The following is an 18,699-nucleotide window of genomic DNA, read 5'->3' on the forward strand; positions in this document are numbered from 1 at the left end:
TTGATTTCTAGAAATCAAGTATCTTGCATTTCAGGGGGAAACTTGGCTTGTTTACTAATCTCAGTCTACTTTCTTGAGTCATGCAGGGCAACAACATGGCTTACTATGACTATGTGTTTCTCTTTTTCTTAAGGAATTGGCTACGGGGAAGTCTTAATGTTTACAATTGACAACTAGTGAAATCAGACAAGAGGGTGACTTGAGCCTTGGCGGACGTCACTGTCAGCAATGAAATGCCCTTCCTCTCACATCCAGATGAAAGAGAGAACTAATAATATGCCTCCTGTATTCCACAGGACAACCAGCCCTGAGTTCAAGATTTACAGGGGACCCATGACTGCCACCGCACACCTGCAATCTGCTAGACACTGACCAGCTTTCCAGGTGAGTCAGCCCCGAAGCAGTAAACATGTGGTGACTGCCATCTTGTTACCTTGCACGCATACGCCTCACTTGGAAACAGGCAACACTCCGGGGGAGAAAGCAAAGAGCCCTGCTCAAGAAAGGCTACAGAACAGAGAAGTTTATTTTACACTATCTGTCCAAGAAAACAATCGCCAGAAACCAGTGCAAAATGTGTAACAGAATCTATAAGTGTGTCTTAGCTCTGAGAGCCCAAACTGGTGATTCCTTCTCCCGCTGCTCCATCCGACAGGTGCCCAACGGCTCACGCCGGCCTCCGTGTGCACCATTGGCAGGACCCTTCAACCAACTTGTAGCAGGTTATTTTTACAATTCATACCAGAATGTGTACAGGGAGGGGGAAAACCATACCGAACAAATAAGTGATCAGTGCGTAAAGTAAATACAAGGGGTGGCTCGGGCAAGAATCCACAGTTTCAATAAATACAAGTGTAACAAGCATGGGTGGGTCTCAACTCGGTGGAATTAGTCTGCATAATAATTCAGCATCAGACAAAACCTAGCAGGGCTGTTGAGCAGTGATTGGCAACAACGTTCATAATAACTCACACCCTTGAGCGAGTCTGCACTGAACACATTCTGCGGTTCCGAAGGTGTCAGTTCCGTTTTCTCCTTCCCGTGCCATCCCTCCAGGAGGGGAGGACTGGAGCTGGGGCATCTTGGCAGTGGCATCCCGTGAGGAAGGACGCTGGCCCAAGAGCCAGCAGTTGGGGTCCAGTGTACTCAGTACCGAGTGGCGACGTCTGTGCAAAGCGCGCTTTTCTCCACGTCCCAAGAAACCAGTGTCTGTACCTCCTGCATGTAAAGCAGTGGTGGCCTCCAGGTCACTCCCTGTCACCCCAAACACCAAGCAAAGAGAGCACATCTCAGGGACTCACAGATGGATAGTTGAACCAGGGCCCCTGGACAAGGGCCTCCGGCAGGCTAGAACTATTGCTTGAGAGACTAGAAAGAACCTGGGGAGGAAGTGATGGTCAAAATGGACAGGTGGGAAGCTGTCTTCTTCCTCGAAAGCCCTGTGCCCCAGGAAATGCCTGCAGGACTCGGGGAGGCCCCCGGGTGTGACCTGTGGTGCGTTTGTTCCCAGCTGCTCCTCTGATCAGCTACATCCATACACGCTCCCATGAGCCTGGGATTCTACCCCAGTGGATGCAGCAGACACATCTGTGGCTGGTGCAGGATCCAGAGCCCAGTGAAAGGAGATGCAAGAGAAGCTCTCAACCTCTGGAATAAAAGGAAGAAAACGGGGAGCCCCCAAAGCCAAACGACCCCCCTAGACCCAGTAACCTAGGAATCAGCCCCTCAGCGTCAGGAAATCCCAAGTCATCGATGTACCCTCTCCCCTCTCTTCCTTCCCCAGTCTCAGGTCATAAATTAGGCTTGTCTTCCATCCAATAACTTAAAACAGGAGGAGGGATGAACTAAGTTCTGCCTGGCTTGGGCCAGTTAGCAGCCAGTTTTTCTAGAACCTCAGTCACTGTTTAAAAGTGGAGCTGGAAAATTCACGCGGATGTCGGGTCTTCACATGGCGGGGGCGGGGAGCCGGGGGCGGGGCGGGGAGCCGGGGCTGGGGGGCGGCGCGGAGGCCGGGCCGCCGGGCAGGAGCGGAGGCCGGTGGACCGCGCGGGAGACGACGCCGGGCGGGGCCGCGACTCGCGCGCCGGCCTCGTATTGCACAGAAAGGAGGAGCCGAGCTGGGCGGCGGCCGCGGTCAGTGGTCCCCGCACATGGGCAGGTTCACGAAGGTGAACACGTTAAACTCGGTCATGATGGAGAAGCACAGGAACACGCCGTACAGGAAAAGGCACCCGCACCCGAGCTTCCTGTCCAGCTGCCACTTGTTCAGGTGAACGCCAAACACCTGCAAGGCACAGAGTGGGGTCAGAGGGCGTGGGGCGGGCCGGTGGGATGAGGCGGGGTCAGCGCGGGGTGGGCAGGTGGGCGGGGCGGGCCCGCGCCGGGCGGGCAGGTGGGCGGGGCGCCGGCTCCGAGCCAGCCCAGTCCGTCCACATTCTGGACATGCCCTGCACCCTCAAGCTGCTCCTGCACCGGGCTCTCGAGGCCGCACTCTTGGTTTCCCTACCTCTCCGACTGCTCCTTCCGTTTCTTTTGCTGCTCTGACCCCTGCCCCGTCGCCCTGACCTCTCACTGTCAAGAGCGCCGAGACGCACGTCTTGGGCCTCTGGTCTTTTCTAGCTACACTCGCTCCCTTGGGGATCTCATCCAACTACACGGCTCTAAACCCCAGCTAACTTCTGGCGTCCCCAGCTTGGACATTCCTCCTGGACTCATCTTTCCAACGGCAGCTTTGACCTCTTCCGTGGATGTCAGATGGGCATTGCAAAATGACAATGTTTGAACTTGCGCTGCCTCCCCAAAGCTACTCCTTTTCAGCGCCCAACAGCCCCATTTCGACAGCCTGTGTAGCGGTCAGCCCCATCCCACAGACTGTGCAACGGTAGCGCAGCCTAAGCAGAAGCGCTGCGCCCAAGAGCGCGCGCTCTGATGTCAGGCGCCTCGGCCGTTCATCTGTATAGTGGGTGCTATCAGTGACTCCCTCACGGGGGTGTGGTGAGCCCCAAATGGGGACATGTATGCAAAGCATTCCGCACAGTGTGTGGCCGTTACATGCATAACCCTAAGTCATATCAACCTGAAGAACATCCTGACCGATAAAAGAATGAATTACATGGATTTTCACTTTTGTGTGAAGTATTTGCTTTGGTAAAACCTTGACATTTGACTCACTTCCTGATGCTGTCAATTGCCTCTCCTGCACTTCTGAATTCTCATTCTCTAGCAAATGTATGTTCACCTGCCAGGTGGCGTTCAGTGAATGGTTCCTTGAAAAACTCATGAAAAACACTGCATCTCTCATTGTGAAAATTCAGTGACAGCTGTGTACATCGGCAGACACCTCAAGTGGGTCAGCCCGTGTCGGTGTGGACTTGCTCCCGCCAAAGGTGTCAACTGAGTTGAGATGTTCAATTATACAGATGGATGTCGCAGCCAAGACAGAACAGTGGCATGAAAGTACGCTGCCAGTAAAGCTGGTTCTGCGTCTTTGAGCATTGGTCAAATCCAGGGATTTATGGAGATATTTAGTAACCTGGAATAGTCTGGAATATAACCTTCTGGTGGCTAATCTTGCAGAAAAACTGTGATCTCCCTTTTGCCTTTGATAAAAGTTTGTGTTTAACAAGAGACGAGCCATGCTTCTGAGAGGAGGCCAGCTCCTTTCAGAAAGGGAGAAGGCTTCTCGTGGGTTGCCAGGATCCACGTCTGGAAGAAACAGCCATGAGATGGGGCATCTGGAGGCTGACTGTCCCCTGCCCACCAGGAGGCCAAGCCCATCTGGTGCCCAAACAGACTCTGTAGCCAAAAAGCCCAAGGGGGTGGTGGGGGGCATGGGAACTCGAGAGAGGAGAGAGCTGCAGACCCACCGTGACAAAGACAGAGGCCAGGAGCAAGCCCACGGAGTAGATCAGCCCCCTGCTGTTCAGCCGAATCTGTAAGAAAGGATGACACGGAGTCAGGCTTCCCGCAAGGCATCTGCTGAGAGCGGGTCAGTGAGCAGCACTGAATGCCAAGTCCCCCCACCCCCTACCCTGGGATGGAGAACAAAAGGCATCTCGGCAGCCAAGCCAGCCGCTCACAGGAGCGACGTGCACTTTCCTAGAACACCCAGACTTCACCCTTGTCTGGTCCACTCCCAGCCGGGCCCCGCCCTCCCCTCCAGCAGCGATGCCCACGATGCCCACTCACTGCCCCATGGCTGCTTAAATTCTCCATCCTGTGTAGCCTGATTCTTGCTGCTGACCACTCTTCCCTGGGGACCTGACTTTCTTGACACACAACTTTTAAGGTAAATTTCACATAGGTCATGGGAGCAATATTTTTAAAAATATTACTAAGCTTTCTATCTCTTTTAGTGGGTAGTGTATAGCTCACTGGTAGAGTGTGTGCCTCTCATGCATGAGGTCCTGGGTTTAATCCCCAGCACCTCCATTAACAATAAACAAACAAACAAACAGATAAATAAATAAATAAACCTAATCACCCCCCCCCAAAAAAAAACCTATATAGCGCAACATCACAGCCAGGGTATTGGCATTGATACAAATCAAGATGCAGAGCATTTCCAGCACCATGAGGATGTTGCTCTTTTTATCTCTTTTGCACTCAAATGTCTGTGACCTTCACCTGAACTTGATGGGAAGTGGTGGATGAGGGTTGCTGTCTTGACCAAACAGAGAAGAAGAAAGAGTTAAGATCTGTTTCTGATATTCAATAAAAAATTTTTTTTTGTTTGTTTTTCACAGCAATACAGTGAGGTTAACAGCCAAACTTTGAAGAGAAAAGAAAACAAAACATTTTTGGAATTCTTAGAACACACTGCTGTCCAGCACAGCTTTCTGCAATGACAGGAATGTCTGACAACACATCTCTGTTGTCCAGGATGGTGGCCATTAGGGACATGGGGCTCCTGAGCCTGCCTTCCCCCAGCCCACCCCCAGGTGTGGTAACGTGGTGTCTCTCTAGGTACGTGTGTTTGGTTCATCTTTTGGTGACAGGACAGTGCATGCCCTAAACAGCCAACCCTTCGCGTGGGGACCTCAGAGCGCTGCACGTCTCACTAAGCAATGCTCTGTCAGGAGGGAACGGCAGAACTCTCCTCGGCCTGCTTAATCCCTGAAGCCAACCATCTGCTGAACCCCAGCTGGGAAATTACTCCCATATCATATGCTTCCCAAAGAATAAAGGACGCAAATCACAGCTCTGTGACACCAAAGCAACGGGCTGACCCTGCTTAATTCAGTGCAGAAAAATTGGGGGGGGGGGCCCATCCCAGTCCAGCTGGTAGCTTAACTTCCTGTAGACCCTCAGCCAGGCTGTGGGTGGCGCTGTCCCCTGTCATCAGCTGCGTTCGTATAAAGAGGCCAACGCTCAGGGGTCCATCACAAATGCCTTGCACTGAAAGAGATTCTCTTCTGACCTCTTGATTCTCAACATTGCCAGGATTCTTCTAAGAATGAGGTCACTGCATTCCCAGCCCAGCTCGCCCTGTGAGCTCCAGGGTCAAATTCTTGTCAGTAACAAGAATTGAGTAAATTTCCTGCCCTTAAGAAACCAGGAGCCGGTGAGGCAGGAAGTGCTCTTCGGCCAAGCCTTTTCAAAATGAATCGCATTCAACCAAAGCTCTGGAACTTTACTTACTCTCTCTACACTCACATACGGTCTCAGGGAACAATGCTGCTGAAATTGTAAGCCTGCCTCGGAGATTAAAGACAACCACGTTTTGTGGGGTTTCAGAGTATTTTTCCCTTCTCCATCTTTTCCTTTGCAGCTTCCTTTGGTGATGGACTGCCACGTGCACTCGGGTGTGTTTTGTTTTTCCACTGGAGACCTGGGCTATTGAACTCTGGATTGGTTATTACCTGAACCCCTACTTCCCCATGGACATGACAGTTAGGAATTAGGGTTCCTTCAGTTGCTTCTGGGCCAACTTGAATACCTCCCAGCCACTGGAGATGATAGGTGGTTTGGGGGTCAGCAAACTATGGCCCATCGCCTGCATTTATAAGTGAAACTTCATTGTAATTCAGCTCACTCCCTGACTGCTTTCACACTCAGTGGCAGAGCGGCACAGTTTTGACAGAGACGGTATGGCCCTAGTGGTTAATATAGTTCTTCTCTAGCCCCTTTCTGGAAAAAGCATGCCAACCCCTGGTTTAGAGCATGGGATCCAGACGTTCTGAATCTCTGCCAGGTCACCCACTGGCTACGTAATCATGAACAAGTGACTTAACTTTCCCGGGCCTCGGTTTTCTGATGTATTAAATGGGGGTGATAACAGTTCCCACCTGAGGAGGTGGCTGTGCGTATTAATTGAGGGAATCCACGTTAAGCCTGGATAGGAGCCTGTGTACAGTAAGTTCTCAGTAAGTCCGGGCCAGTGTTCTCCACCCACTCGTGATCTGCCTGAGCCCACTTCCCTGGCACCCCGTCTGCTTCTTTGATAAACTCACCACCTGGCAGCTCCCTGATCAATGGCTCAGTAGGTGACAAACACCAAGAGGGCAGGGACCACGTCTGACTTCATCCTCTGCCTGGCTCGGGGCGGGGCACGGACCACAGGCTTGACACACAACAGGTGAACGGATAACGATCGCCCTTGCGGGGGGCATTTTGAGTGTGGTTTACAAAAAGGCCAGTGTTTCTGTGGGGCAGGGTGGACTGGCCAGAGAGACCCTGGATACCGCTCCTGGACGATGTTGCAGAAGAAATGCGATCCTTGCCTCCCTTCCCCATTTTTTTATGTCTAGCTTTTTTTTTTCCACTCACATTTTATTATGAACATTTTTAAGCATTCAGAAACGCTGAAGGAATAATTTTTTAATGAACTTCAGTGTAAGCTGGCAGCTACTAATACATTGCACCCCAGTCACTTCAGCTTGCATCTCACTAAGTAGGGTTCAACTGTAGTTCACAGCTCTTGTATTCTTAGATGCAATTTCCAGAGTGAAATTCACAAATCATCACTGCACCATTCAGTGTGTTTTGAGAAATGCATGCACTGGTGTAACCCAAACTCCCGCCATGACAGAGAGCACCTCCATCACCCCAGAAGGTTCTCTTGTGCCTCACCCAGGGGCACTCAGTGCTCTAAGCTTCCCCATCCTAGGTTGGTTTAGCCTGTCATATAAATGGAATCTTACAGTGTGCACTCTTTTATGCCAGGATTCTTTTTACTAAGCATAATTTTTAAAGATTCTTTTGTGTTTTTCATTGCATCAATGCATTTCTTTTTTTTACTAAGGTGTAACTGACATAGATCATTATGTTAGTTTCAGGTGTACAATATAACAATTTGCTATTTGTATATACTGGGAAGTGATCACCACCATAAGTCCCCCTGCATAATTACAAACATTTTCTTTCTGGTGATGAGGACTTTGAAGACCTACTCTCTTAGCAACTTTCAAACATGCTCAGTTCTTTTTATAACAAACAGCGAACACATACCATGGTTTGTTTAAATGTTCTCCTGTTGACAGGCTGCTTCTATTTTGGGGCTGTGAGTGTGTATTGAATTTTTTAACTCACAAACAAAATGAAAAGAGACCTACCATGGTTCCTCCTCACCAAAGGGAGAGTGAAGACAGCACCTCGAATGACTCGCTCACATCCCAGCAGCCCCGCTGTCCCGTTGGGCACTGGGAGCCCTCACCCGAATGGAGCGATGCCCCTCCCCTGCCTTGGCACATGCCCACCCTCTTTGGGAACAGTCAGTTGAGTCAGATGGGAACTCACCTCCTTCCCACCTCTGCTCTGCCCATCCTCCCTCAATCTGCCTCTTCCAAGTTCACTGGGCCATTGCTGGCTTTGTCCCCCATCTGAACCTGAGCTCATTCTAACTGTGCCCTGGTCGCTGGACACAGCATTTCCCCCAGCTAGTCCCAGTGCTCCGAGGGCAGACGCCCGGGTCTTGAGTTTTCCCTCATTCCATGCAGCACCTAACTCCCTCCGGGCTCTGCACACTATATGTTTAAGTGAGCACTTGCTGGTGGTGCTGTGTGTGTGTATGTGTGTTGGCAGCGAGGCTGGATGGCACAGGGCAAGCCTGGAGAACAGGAGGGGGAGACTGACCATGGTGAAGGCTGGCTTGAAGCTGATTTCTTTAAGTAATAAATTCAGAAGGCACACAAATTGTTTTTTTCTTTGGAGGCAAATCTGCATATGGTAAAACGCACAGATCTCAAGTGTACTATTGGGTAAGTTTTGACAAATGCATGTACCCACATAATCCACATCCCAAGGAGAACGGAAAACATTTCCATCACCCCAGGAAGTTTCCTTGCGGGCAGCAAATCTTACTCAACCTTCTCCCAAACTAGTTTCTTGGGGACAAGCTAAGCCGGACAGTAGCACCAACCCTTCTCCCCTCTGGACTCCCTCCGGGAAAGGCTTTGAGCTCCAGCTGTGCGGTGCGGGTCTAAACCTGTGTTTCCCTGCCCTTGACCTCACAGGAGAAGGACCATTAAGTGCAAATCACAAAGTCTCCACGGCACTGTCCTCCCGAGAGCAAGCAACTTGCTCAGATTGTTCAGCCGTGACGTTTAGTGTTGCTTTTATTTCTTGCCTTCAAAACTACGAATTTTCACTCTCCAGTTCCCCCTTGGCAGTTGTCGGAGAGGAAACAGGAGGGCTGGCTGGTGGTCAAGTCAACTGGACTTTAGGCTCTGTGGATGGGCGGTGTTCAGTACGGTGCACACAGAGACCATGTCACACCTAGTTTCCCGCGTGCACGTGGCTCAGAAAACGGCTCCCTGAATCCTGCCCTGTTTGAGGATCTAAAACCCCCAGCCACAAAGATTCTGACTTCCCCCACATTACCGTTTAAAATCTGTCTATGATTTGAGGTCAGCTCCACACAACCAGCAAATTCTTTTAGGAAAGACAAGAAGCCCTGGATTTTTGCTAATCGATCTGTAACCTGGAACACATGTTGTGTGTCGCTTTGCATTTTCTTCCTTGGGTGGTTTGAATGCTTGTTTGGACTTTTAGGTTCCAAATGGCTGGGTCCAGGCTTGACTTCACGTTGTATAACATCACTGGGTAGGAATCTCGCTCCTTGAACAATTCAATGAGGTAAGAAAGCGAACGTGCAGATGGAGGAGAGGCGCTTTAACGGCAGCTGTGACCAAGTCCTCCCCAGAGCGCTCGCTCGCACAGACACAGGGTCGTGCTGAATCCTGGTGGCGACTCCGTGAGGTGGGCTGTTTACTCCGTGAAAGATGGGACAACTGAGGCTCAGGAAAGTTAGCACTTGGCCAAGGGAAGATTCTGGTGACCAGTTCGTGTGTGTGTGTGTTTCTCCACATGTCCAGCTGAGTGACCTACAATGAAACCTGTCACTGTCCACCCGGAGACAGCATCGATCACACCGGCTCATCCTCCCACGACTTTGAACACCAGCTGCAAGTCCAGGTTGTCACCTGTGCTTCTGACAGACAGGCTAGAGATCAGAGGTCCCCGTGTGGTTTCCAAGGAGCCCCCTCCTTGGGGTCTATTAATTTGCTAGAGTGGCTCACAGGACTCAGAGAAACACTTTCCTTACTAGATCACTGGTTTATTATAGAAGGATGTAACTTAGGGAGAGCCAGGTGAAGAGATTCTTAGGGCAAGGTGTGGGGAAGGTGCCCGGGGCTCCCAGGCCCTCTCGGGGACCCACTCTCCCTGCATCTCCCCATGTTCACCAACCCAGAAGCTCTCTGAACCCTGTCCTTTTTGGATTTTTACAGAGGCTTCATTACATAGGCACAATCAATTACACTGATGATGACCAGTGGTGACTGATTAAACCTCTGGCCACTCTCTTTGCCCCAGAGTTCAGGGCGTGGGACTAAGAGTTCTAACCCTCAAACCACAGGCAGGGTTGGTTCCCCTGGCAACCAGCCCCCTCCTTAGGTGGAATCCTAAAGTCACCTCATTAACATAAAAGAGTCACCTTTGTTGCTCTCACCACTTAGGAAATTCTGAGGGTTTTAGGAGCTCTGTGCTATGAACAAGGACCAAATACAGGTTTCTTACTATAAATCACAAGGTTACACACGGCCACGAAGCTGGTAAGGGGCCAAGTCTGCACTCAGAATTGCACTTCGGACTGTGAATTCTACAGACTCCTCCTGGCACCCTGCAGGGCACAGGGAAAAGCCAGGGTTCTCTTCAGCTGCTCAGAGCTCTCGGGAGTGGCATCTGGGCCTTTCCCGCTTCATCATTCTGAAAGGGTCCTGAATGAACTGAGGCCAGTGCAGCAGACGCCAGGGGCCCCATCCAGGTCCCATGCTGCCCCCACCCTCTTACCATTTTGGTGGGCCCGCTGACTCCCAGGGGCCAGTCCTGACATCTGTGCCTGAAGGCTCTTCCCTGAACCACGAAGTGCCACCTACCCCCCCAGTGACTCTCCAGCCACTGCTGGATGACTCCCCCCCCACCTTCCGCCATCTCCTACCAGACATTCCCGCCTCTCCCAGATAAACTCCTAACCCCATCCTTGTCTCAGGACGGACTGGCTTCTGGGGGATTTGAACGTTGATAGACAATGAGATTGAATCTGCTTCAAACGCTGGTGACCCAGGTCAGCCCTTCCATGGGGGACCCAAAAGGACCCTGCCTTCCCCCAAATATCACTTCATTTTCCTGAAACAGCACCGAAAATCTAAAGGTCAAGATGCACCTTAAAGGGGCTGGGTGGTGTCACTTAGCTCCCAGGGGCTTGTTAGAATCATTCATTGTGATGGCGCCAAACGATCCCCAGGTTCCCCCCGACCCGGGTCTTGTGGGGACAGCCTGGCCTGGAGACGGACCCGCAGCGGATTCTGCATCTGCTGGTTTCCACCGTGTTGCTGCTCCCGCACGGTCAAGGGCAAGCTGCCCACGTGGCCCCACTGTGGGTGGGGTGGGGTGGGGTGGGGAGGAGCTGCGCCCTCTCTGCCTGTACCAGCTGGCTCCAGAGCCCCGCGGTCCCCTCGAGGCTGCGGCAGGGTTTTCAGTAAAAGGAACTGGCAACTGGAGCAGCGTCCGGGTCCTGGGAACCGGATTCGGGGATGCTCGCTCAGGAGAGGAGAAGGGAGACGCGGAGGGCGTCGAGAACTGACAGGTGGGATCTGGGCGCGCTGGCTGAGCCACAAATGGTTCTGCTCCCAGAGAGCCAGGGGAGGGGACACGCCGGCAGTCTGCAGTCTGCAGAGGTAGGGGGTGGGTGGGCTGGGGCGGGCTTCTTGGAGGAGGGGATTGGAGGCTGGCTGACAGCTGGCTTTAGAAGAAGGGCCCTGGGAGAGGTCCTGCTCTGCGCGGCCACTCCCTCTTTCTGGAAGCATCCTCCTGTCCCCACTTTCTCCCAATCCTCCCCCTTCCTGGCTGACCCCTCCTCAGTCTCCTTCATGGGGTTTCTTTTCCTACCTGACATCAGGATGTGGTCCTGAGCTCTCTTGTTTATTTGCATTTATGTCCTATGAGAGCCTGATACTTGAAAAGCCACGCTCCTGCCCTGACCGCCGTACGGAGACCTTGCCGCGGGACTTCAGGCACACTTGCCCCACTGCCTACCTGGCCCCTCCATCGGGACGACCCTCGGACACATCAAACCTGATCTGTCCTGAGTGGGACCCTCGGCATTCCCTCTTAGGTATGCTCCCCTCCCCGCACCCCCTCCACCCCAGCAGCTGTCTGCCCCAGGCCAGCAGGTTTTCTCTTTCCTACAAATGCCTCATAACTGCCCTTGCGGCCCTCAGTCTTACCTGGTTCCAACCCTTTCTTTATGTAATAGTGAGAATCTTCTTTCTAAAAGGCACAATCACATCACCCCTTCGTCCTCTCTGTGACCACCGCTCACAGCATCCTTCACCACGTGGCCTCTCCTGGCCCTGCCACCATCCCTCTACCCTGCCCCCTACTTCCCATCCCGACCCCTACCTCTGGGCACAGGGGCTGCCCTCGGGTCCTCGAGTTCAGGAAGCTTTCTCCTATCTTGGTCTACAAGCTGTTCCTTCTGCTCAGAAATAGCCTCTCACTTCTTTACCTGGCTCCTGATCATCTCTGCTACTCAGAGCAAGTGTGCCAGATCCCCGACCCCTGCCACACACGGCCACGTGCTGCCACAAGCCCCGCCACAACCAGCTCTTGGGAGAGCACACATAGTTCTGGAATTGCTGGGGTCATCATCTCCTTCCAGAGGTGGGGGTTCCAGGAGCACAGGACGGGGTCTGCCTGGAAATGATCACTGAGGTGTCCCCAACGATGCCAGGCTGCTTAGCACGCAGAAAGCATTCATCGGAGAAAGGACGAACCAGACAGAAGGGGTGGGGAGGACCTTGGGGATCACTTTTCACCTCTCTGGATTCTGGAATCAGGTGGGCCCTTGCTTGGAAAGAGAAGAAGACAGACTCCCTTGCCACCTCTGTTCATGGCATCTTAGATTTATTTTGCACTTTTTAGCTTCAGCTCAGAAATCTGAGTATTGCCCTGGCTGCCTGGAGCCTGCCTGGTGGCTGCTTTAGTTCAGCTGGAGCATATGGAACAGACATTTATCACCAAAATGGGACAAGAAGTGCTCATTTTCCAAACTGACTTTTAGAAATATTTCTTATTTGGGGCACTTAGGTAGCTAGCTGGCTTCTGCACAAGCCACCAGCACAGAGAAATGTCAGAATCTGTGAAACTGCCTTCCCACCTCGCTGTCAGCTGCCTGAACCTAACACCATGCACACAAACAGCTGTCTCAGTGGTAATTACCCAGTAATTATGACCTGGAAATGCATCTAGGCGAGATGGAAAAATGACTTCAGAACTGTCAGCAGGTCGCTTGGCGAGGGCGGGGAGGCCATTAAACCCACACAGGCTGCTGGCATCTGATGTCAGAGACACAGGAAGATGTCGTGGGGTTACTGAAGCGCTCACAGATGGAGGCCCTGAGTGTCCCTTCGGAAATAACACCTCCTCCCGGGGAACACTGGAGGCGGAGACGGGGGAGGACCAGAATGCTTGAGACTCCTAAGCTCCTGAATTCGCTTTTCCATGAACCTGGAACTGTCTTTCCAAGCAACTTCTGCATCTCAGCATAAAGGTCCACACTGATGCCCCTACAGCGTGGCTGGGTGCGGGAGGCTGGCGGCCGGACGCCCGATGAAGGCCGGGGGTCGGGGGGTACCGAGGGCCTGGACAAACGGGTCATCTCCATGGAAGGATCCAAAATGATTCTTCCAACTGTCAGAGGGAAACCACCATCGAGTCACCACCGACTCCGGCCTTGGGCAGTGGTGACGTGAGCCGCACCAGCGTCGGTGGGATTTTTAGAGACAGAATCTGGGCGTCAGGAGTTCTCCTCCCTTCAGTCCCTTCTCTCTTTACATATAGTTGAAGCGCTCCCTGGAGCCTTAATGAGCAGGCGCTGTCCTCTCTTCCAGCAAAGAGTCAAACGCAGGGGCGGGTCTATATAACATTCCGCCCTAGTGGGGACCCTCTCACTCCCGGACCTCGGCCATGTGTCACCATTTGCTTTGACAATAGTACCCCTCTTCTGGTGGGGAGAGAAAAAAAATCTCACTGTCCTCTCTGCCTCTTTCTGGCTGTGCAATTTAATCTCCCGAGGCCCTGGCTTCCCGATCTGCAGGAGGGGGCTTGGAACAGCCCTGCACTTAGGGCGAGTGTGTGACCTCAGCCCACCTGGCCCCCAACGCCCTCGCCTTCCTTCTGTTCTCAGACGCAGCCACTCAGGTCTCTGCACCTGCCATCATCTCTCTACAACGCGTCCCCTGCCCCTCACCCCCCCCCCCCAAGCTCCTTTCTCCCAGTCATCAGAAAGATTCTCAGCAAAAGCACAGAACCTACCTCCCTGTCCAGTGGACCCGGAGGGACCGGCCCCGCTCGCTGTCACACGCCCGTCTTCACGGGCTCCCCCTCTCTGAAGTCAGTGTGCCGGGGTGCTTGCCGCTCAGGGCTCGTCTGCCTCCCTCAACCCGAGGGAGGGTCTGGCCTGCCTGGGTCATTCTGTATTCACAGCACCTGGCCAAGTTCCCGCACACAGTAGGTGCACAATAAGCATCAGTTGCAGAAATGAACCTTGTTTCATTTAGCTGTTGTCACAGTTAGACGAGCCCATGTGTGCATGGCGTCCCTGGAGTGCCTGGCCTGTGGGAGGGACTCCATGAGGGTAAAGCTATCGTTAGTGCTGGTCTGTTTGTCCCCCACCCTTCTCTCAGGTCAGCCTATTCCTCCACTCCGCTCTGCACATGTCTTCCTCCCCAGGTGAGGTGGTGCTGATGGGAAAGGTAGGGTCCATCCATCCATCCACCCACCTATGTAACCATCCATCCATCCATCCATCCATCCACCTAATTATTCATCCATCCATGCAACAAAGATTTCCTGAGCACATTCTAAGGACCAGGAACTGTGTTAGGCAGAGGAAGTAATAAATGCATAAGATGGGCACAGTTTCTGCCCTTAGGGAGATCACTTCTCTGGAGGAGACTCAGACAAAGGGGCAAAGTAAGCTGCTGACGAAAAACACAGGACTGACACCTGACCCAGGTCTGAGAGATCACAGTTGACATTTGAGCTTATACCTGAAGGATGAGCTGGAGAAAGAGACAACAGGAGCCCCTGCTGGGGGCCCCAGGATCCCTTCTGGGAGGTGGTCTGGTTCCAGAGGGCCATTTTCTTCAACCCCTGGCTTCCAGGAAAACCAAGAGACACAGCTTGGTTGGGCCAGATGGGGCCACTACTTTGGTCTACCTTTGCTGGACAAAGAGGTAGCCTAGGACAAATGAAGTGTCCCAGAAAATCGAAGTCCACCCTCTACATGTCACCACCTTCATTCACTGTTTTCAATGAAAATATCTCATTCTTAACTTTTCCTTGATGACTTGGAATCACCACCATGGATATACAGTACTTAACTGGGGCGAAACACGGCACCGCTCTCAGGACCTACCGATGTACAAGGACTGCTCAGCCCCACCCACAACTGAGGAAATAACATTTATTCTCTGTTTAAACAAGTGAAATGTCCTGCCATGTGAAAGATGGCCAATGTGATGTGACATGGACAAGGTCTTACATTCAAGCTCTAGCAGCGGAGAGATGATGTGGGTAAAGGACTGTCAAACAGAGCAGGAAAGAGAGTGGGCCAACAGGACATGGGGAAGAGAGTCTGTGATGTGCTGCGTGGGCTGTATTTGGAGGCAGCATGTGGACAGGACTCTGCATGTGGAGATTTCCTCCCTCCTTGAATGCCCTCTCAATCTAAGAGATAAAACTATCTGAGTGAAGTAAGTAAAAGAGTAGCTTTGTGAAGAATGCCACTGGGATCTGGGGAGTGTTTGGTCACTCTGTCCCTCCCCGGATTCAGCTCACCTGGCTGCCTCTCCCTGCTTCCTGCCCATTTACATTTTAGTTCTGACTCAGGGTGAAAACTTTCCCTGATAGTTTTCACTGATGATCCCTGTTGACAAACCACGGGGCTCTAGAATACACTGCTTTAGCCGAAATACAGTTGTGGGCTTCCTAAGAGTTACTGAGTTGTGAAAATGACTGAAAAATAAGTTAACTAGAATTTTTTTCCTTTCGAACTTTGAAGTTCAAAATGTAATCTTTTCAACCAAGGGTGCTGAAACAGCTATGTATCCACATGCCAAAGAATGAGGATGGACCCCTACCTCACATCATATGCAGAAAGAACTCTTGGTTTCCCCGGGGCTCACGAACTGTTTGTAGGTTATGTTACTGAATTTATGCTTTCAAAGATGTTGGTATTCTTGGAATCAAAGGAAGCTCTCTCTGGCACTGGTTACAGAAACAGCAGCATTTGGATGAAAATGCAACATGACATATCTTTCTCTGTTCTTTCCAACCAAACATTTCCCCCCAGAGCACCTTCCTGTGCGCCATGGCTGCTCGTAAATCAGAAGCGGCTGGCCTGCTGCTTCTCCTGAATCTCCCCCTCTGCTTCAGAAGTAAAGCCGAGCCTCAACCGCAGCATTAGATGTGCTCCTTGCACAAGTCCGGCAGAACGACCAGAGCAGCCCAGTTACCTCATCTACAGATGGAAAATGTGAATCTGGGCCAAGCGTCTAACAGGGCCTGGAGCTCTGTGTTCATGCTGTCACCCGGCCACTAGAGTTTGGAGTCTGAAAAGGGTATGTTTTCATGGCTGTGGGTGTTACCCCCATGGGAATTATGTCTAATTTTCTGTTCTCTAAAGAGCACTGGGAGAAGGTCAGGAGAGGAGGACGGCTGACCCCTGGGGGCTTACACACGACGGACAACGTGCCTAGTGGGGTGGGGAGCTCGTGTTCAATCAGGAAGATTTCAAAGCTGGTAAGAGGAACTGGTTTACTCCCTGGATGAGTTCTGCATTCTGTTTTTTGAATGCTTTTGATTTCACCTTCCATAACTAGCATCCCAGTAAAGAAAAAACAAACATAATAACGGATCTTAGGGACATTGGAAAGGATTGGCGGCCCCTGCTCCTGCCTGTCCATCCCTCCCTGGAGAAAGTCTAGGTGGTAAAAAGCTATTATTCATGGACTGGTTTTCCAGGTTATTTAGAGCGTGGTTTCTTTTCATCTTTTTTGCTGACCAAGTACGACTGAGTGTCCCCAGCGGGCTGTGCTGGGGAAGTCAGGCTGTGCTGACTTCAGGGCTTTTGCTTGGAGCGGGTCCTGTGTGCTCTGTGGATGCTCACCCTCACCGCGGTTCTCGTGGGCACAACGCAAGGGCGAAGCCTGTGTTAAAAAAGGAAAAGCGTAGGCGGGTGCCATGAAGCTGCCCCTGAGCCTCAGGAATGAGATTAGGACAAATTAAAATAGAAGGAATATTGTCACTTCAAAAAAATAACCAGGCAGACATAAAGTGCTCCAACATGTTCATATTCTCTACAATTCCAACTCTGGGAAATGATCAAAAGAAACAGCCTCAGATATAAATACAGTGTTACGCTCAATTTCTGTAGATCTTTAAACTCTGTAAGATTGATGTACTAAGATGCCTGTGGCATCATTAGTTATAAGAGGGAAAATCTCATGGCAGCATCCATGTCCAACAGCAGCTGTATGATCGTGAACTTCGGCATAACGAGGATTTGAGGCTGCCTTTAAAGCTGATGTTTCTAACGAGGAATATGTGTTTGATGTGTGTAATGAGTGGCGTTTTACACAGCCATGTGCAAAATTGTGTGGCACAACCTCAGCCATGTCAACTAACCAAGAAAGAGCAAAATACGCAGACATGGTAACAATTGGTGTCTGTGGCTCAGACCACCTATGGTGTTTATCTCCTCCCGTAAAGCTGCAGCGTCTCACGGTAGCCACAAAGTCACAAGGGGAGACATCCATTTAAATTAATTAAAATAAAAATTAAAAATTCAGGTTTTCACTTGGTCCGGCCCCAGTTCAAGGGTTGGAGAGTCTTGTGCGGCTGGTGGCTACCATGTCTGAGAGCACAGCCTGGACGTTTCCATCACTACAGAAAGTTCTCTTGGGCAGGCACTGCTCCAGGATTTTCTCTAATTAGAATTTCTCTAATTAAAGTGTCCCTAATTTTCTATGAAGACTGTGAATTATTCTTACAGCCAGAAAAAAAGGAGTAAAAAAGTAAAGTTCAGATTAGCGGACTGCAGAAAAACCCAAGAGAGTATTTTAGGAATGGCAGAACAGAATCAAGGCGGCTTGTATTCAAAGGAAGCAGCAGGACTTTGATGAGAGTTTGAAAACAACGAAAAATATTGCTCTCAGAGTGAGTATAGAAAGGATGTGTTAACCAGAAAGGGGGGCGGTCCACATGTGACCCAGAAAAAGGAGCTCAGAGGCAGGGTGAGTCAGCGTGGCTGGAGTGGAGGGGACAGCACACCCCGAGGGCTCTGGTCCTGGTGGCAGAGGGGTAGGTCCCTCGAGGTGGGTGCATGCGCGGACAGTGGAGGCTCCGCAGCCCTGGTAAAAGGTCGCCCGGCAAATCCCTCCTGTGTGGGTGTCACCCGACACCCCAGGCTGCCGGACTGCTGGTGCTCACCCACACCTGCGTCTCCTCTGCTTCCCGCGCACGCAGCTGACCTGGGGGCCTGGACGCCCCTGCATCAAGGCGGGCACGTGTGACTTATCGGGACGGTGGGTGTGGCAGCCAGGACATGCACCGCCTCCAGGTCTCATCATAAAATGATCTGCGTCATCTTCCGCGCCCCCGCCCTCTCTGCCCTCTCTGCTTTTGGGGTGACTACTGGTGAAGGACCCTGAGATGGCAGAAGCCCTGATGGAATGAGCCTCGCTCTCTGCGTTTCTCTTTGAAGAATCTATACGAGCCGCCAGAAGAGAAACATCTGTAGCAGAGTGGACTTTGAGCAAGAAGTAAAACTTTGTTGGGCCACCCCAGGGAGCTTTTGTGGTTGCTTGTAACATAGTAGGAGCAAAGCTTATTTTGAGAAGTAAAACTCTAATTTGACCTTGGTTGGCAAAGGTATGAATATAGCAGGTCTGGTTACTCAATCCTGCAAACCTCCAGCCGAGCCTTGAACCATGACTGGCTCTTGGCCAATCCCTGAGAATGTGGCTCTTGGAATGTTCTTTACGTTAGTGAAGGGTGACGTTGGTGTGCACGCAGGAAGCAGTGGCGCACGCCGTACCAGCGCGCAGCACGGCTCTGCGAGCTTCATGGTGCGTACCGGTGTCTGTGCGGGGTCCTGAGTTTTGCTACCACGGCTGCTCATGGAGCAGGGATGCA

General features: G+C 51.7%; 1 protein-coding gene across 3 annotated transcripts in view; it reads right to left on the reverse strand.

Moving 5' to 3' along the window:
- Positions 1–503: 503 nt before the first annotated feature.
- Positions 504–18,699, reverse strand: part of SLC24A3 (solute carrier family 24 member 3) — a 428,089-nt gene continuing 409,893 nt past the window's right edge. For 2 of the 3 annotated variants that reach the window (XM_032461762.1, XM_032461760.1), the window contains 2 exons: positions 3,867–3,932; positions 504–2,284 (listed from right to left, as the gene is read on the reverse strand). In XM_032461762.1, the coding sequence (XP_032317653.1) occupies positions 2,135–2,284; positions 3,867–3,932 (216 nt within the window). In that variant the 3' untranslated portion in view covers positions 504–2,134. The remainder of the gene's footprint in view (positions 2,285–3,866; positions 3,933–18,699) is intronic. The other variant, XM_032461759.1, reaches the window with a different exon arrangement.

The sequence above is a fragment of the Camelus ferus genome, chromosome 19 (assembly GCF_009834535.1).
Source record: "Camelus ferus isolate YT-003-E chromosome 19, BCGSAC_Cfer_1.0, whole genome shotgun sequence".
NCBI classification, from domain to species: Eukaryota; Metazoa; Chordata; class Mammalia; order Artiodactyla; family Camelidae; genus Camelus; species Camelus ferus.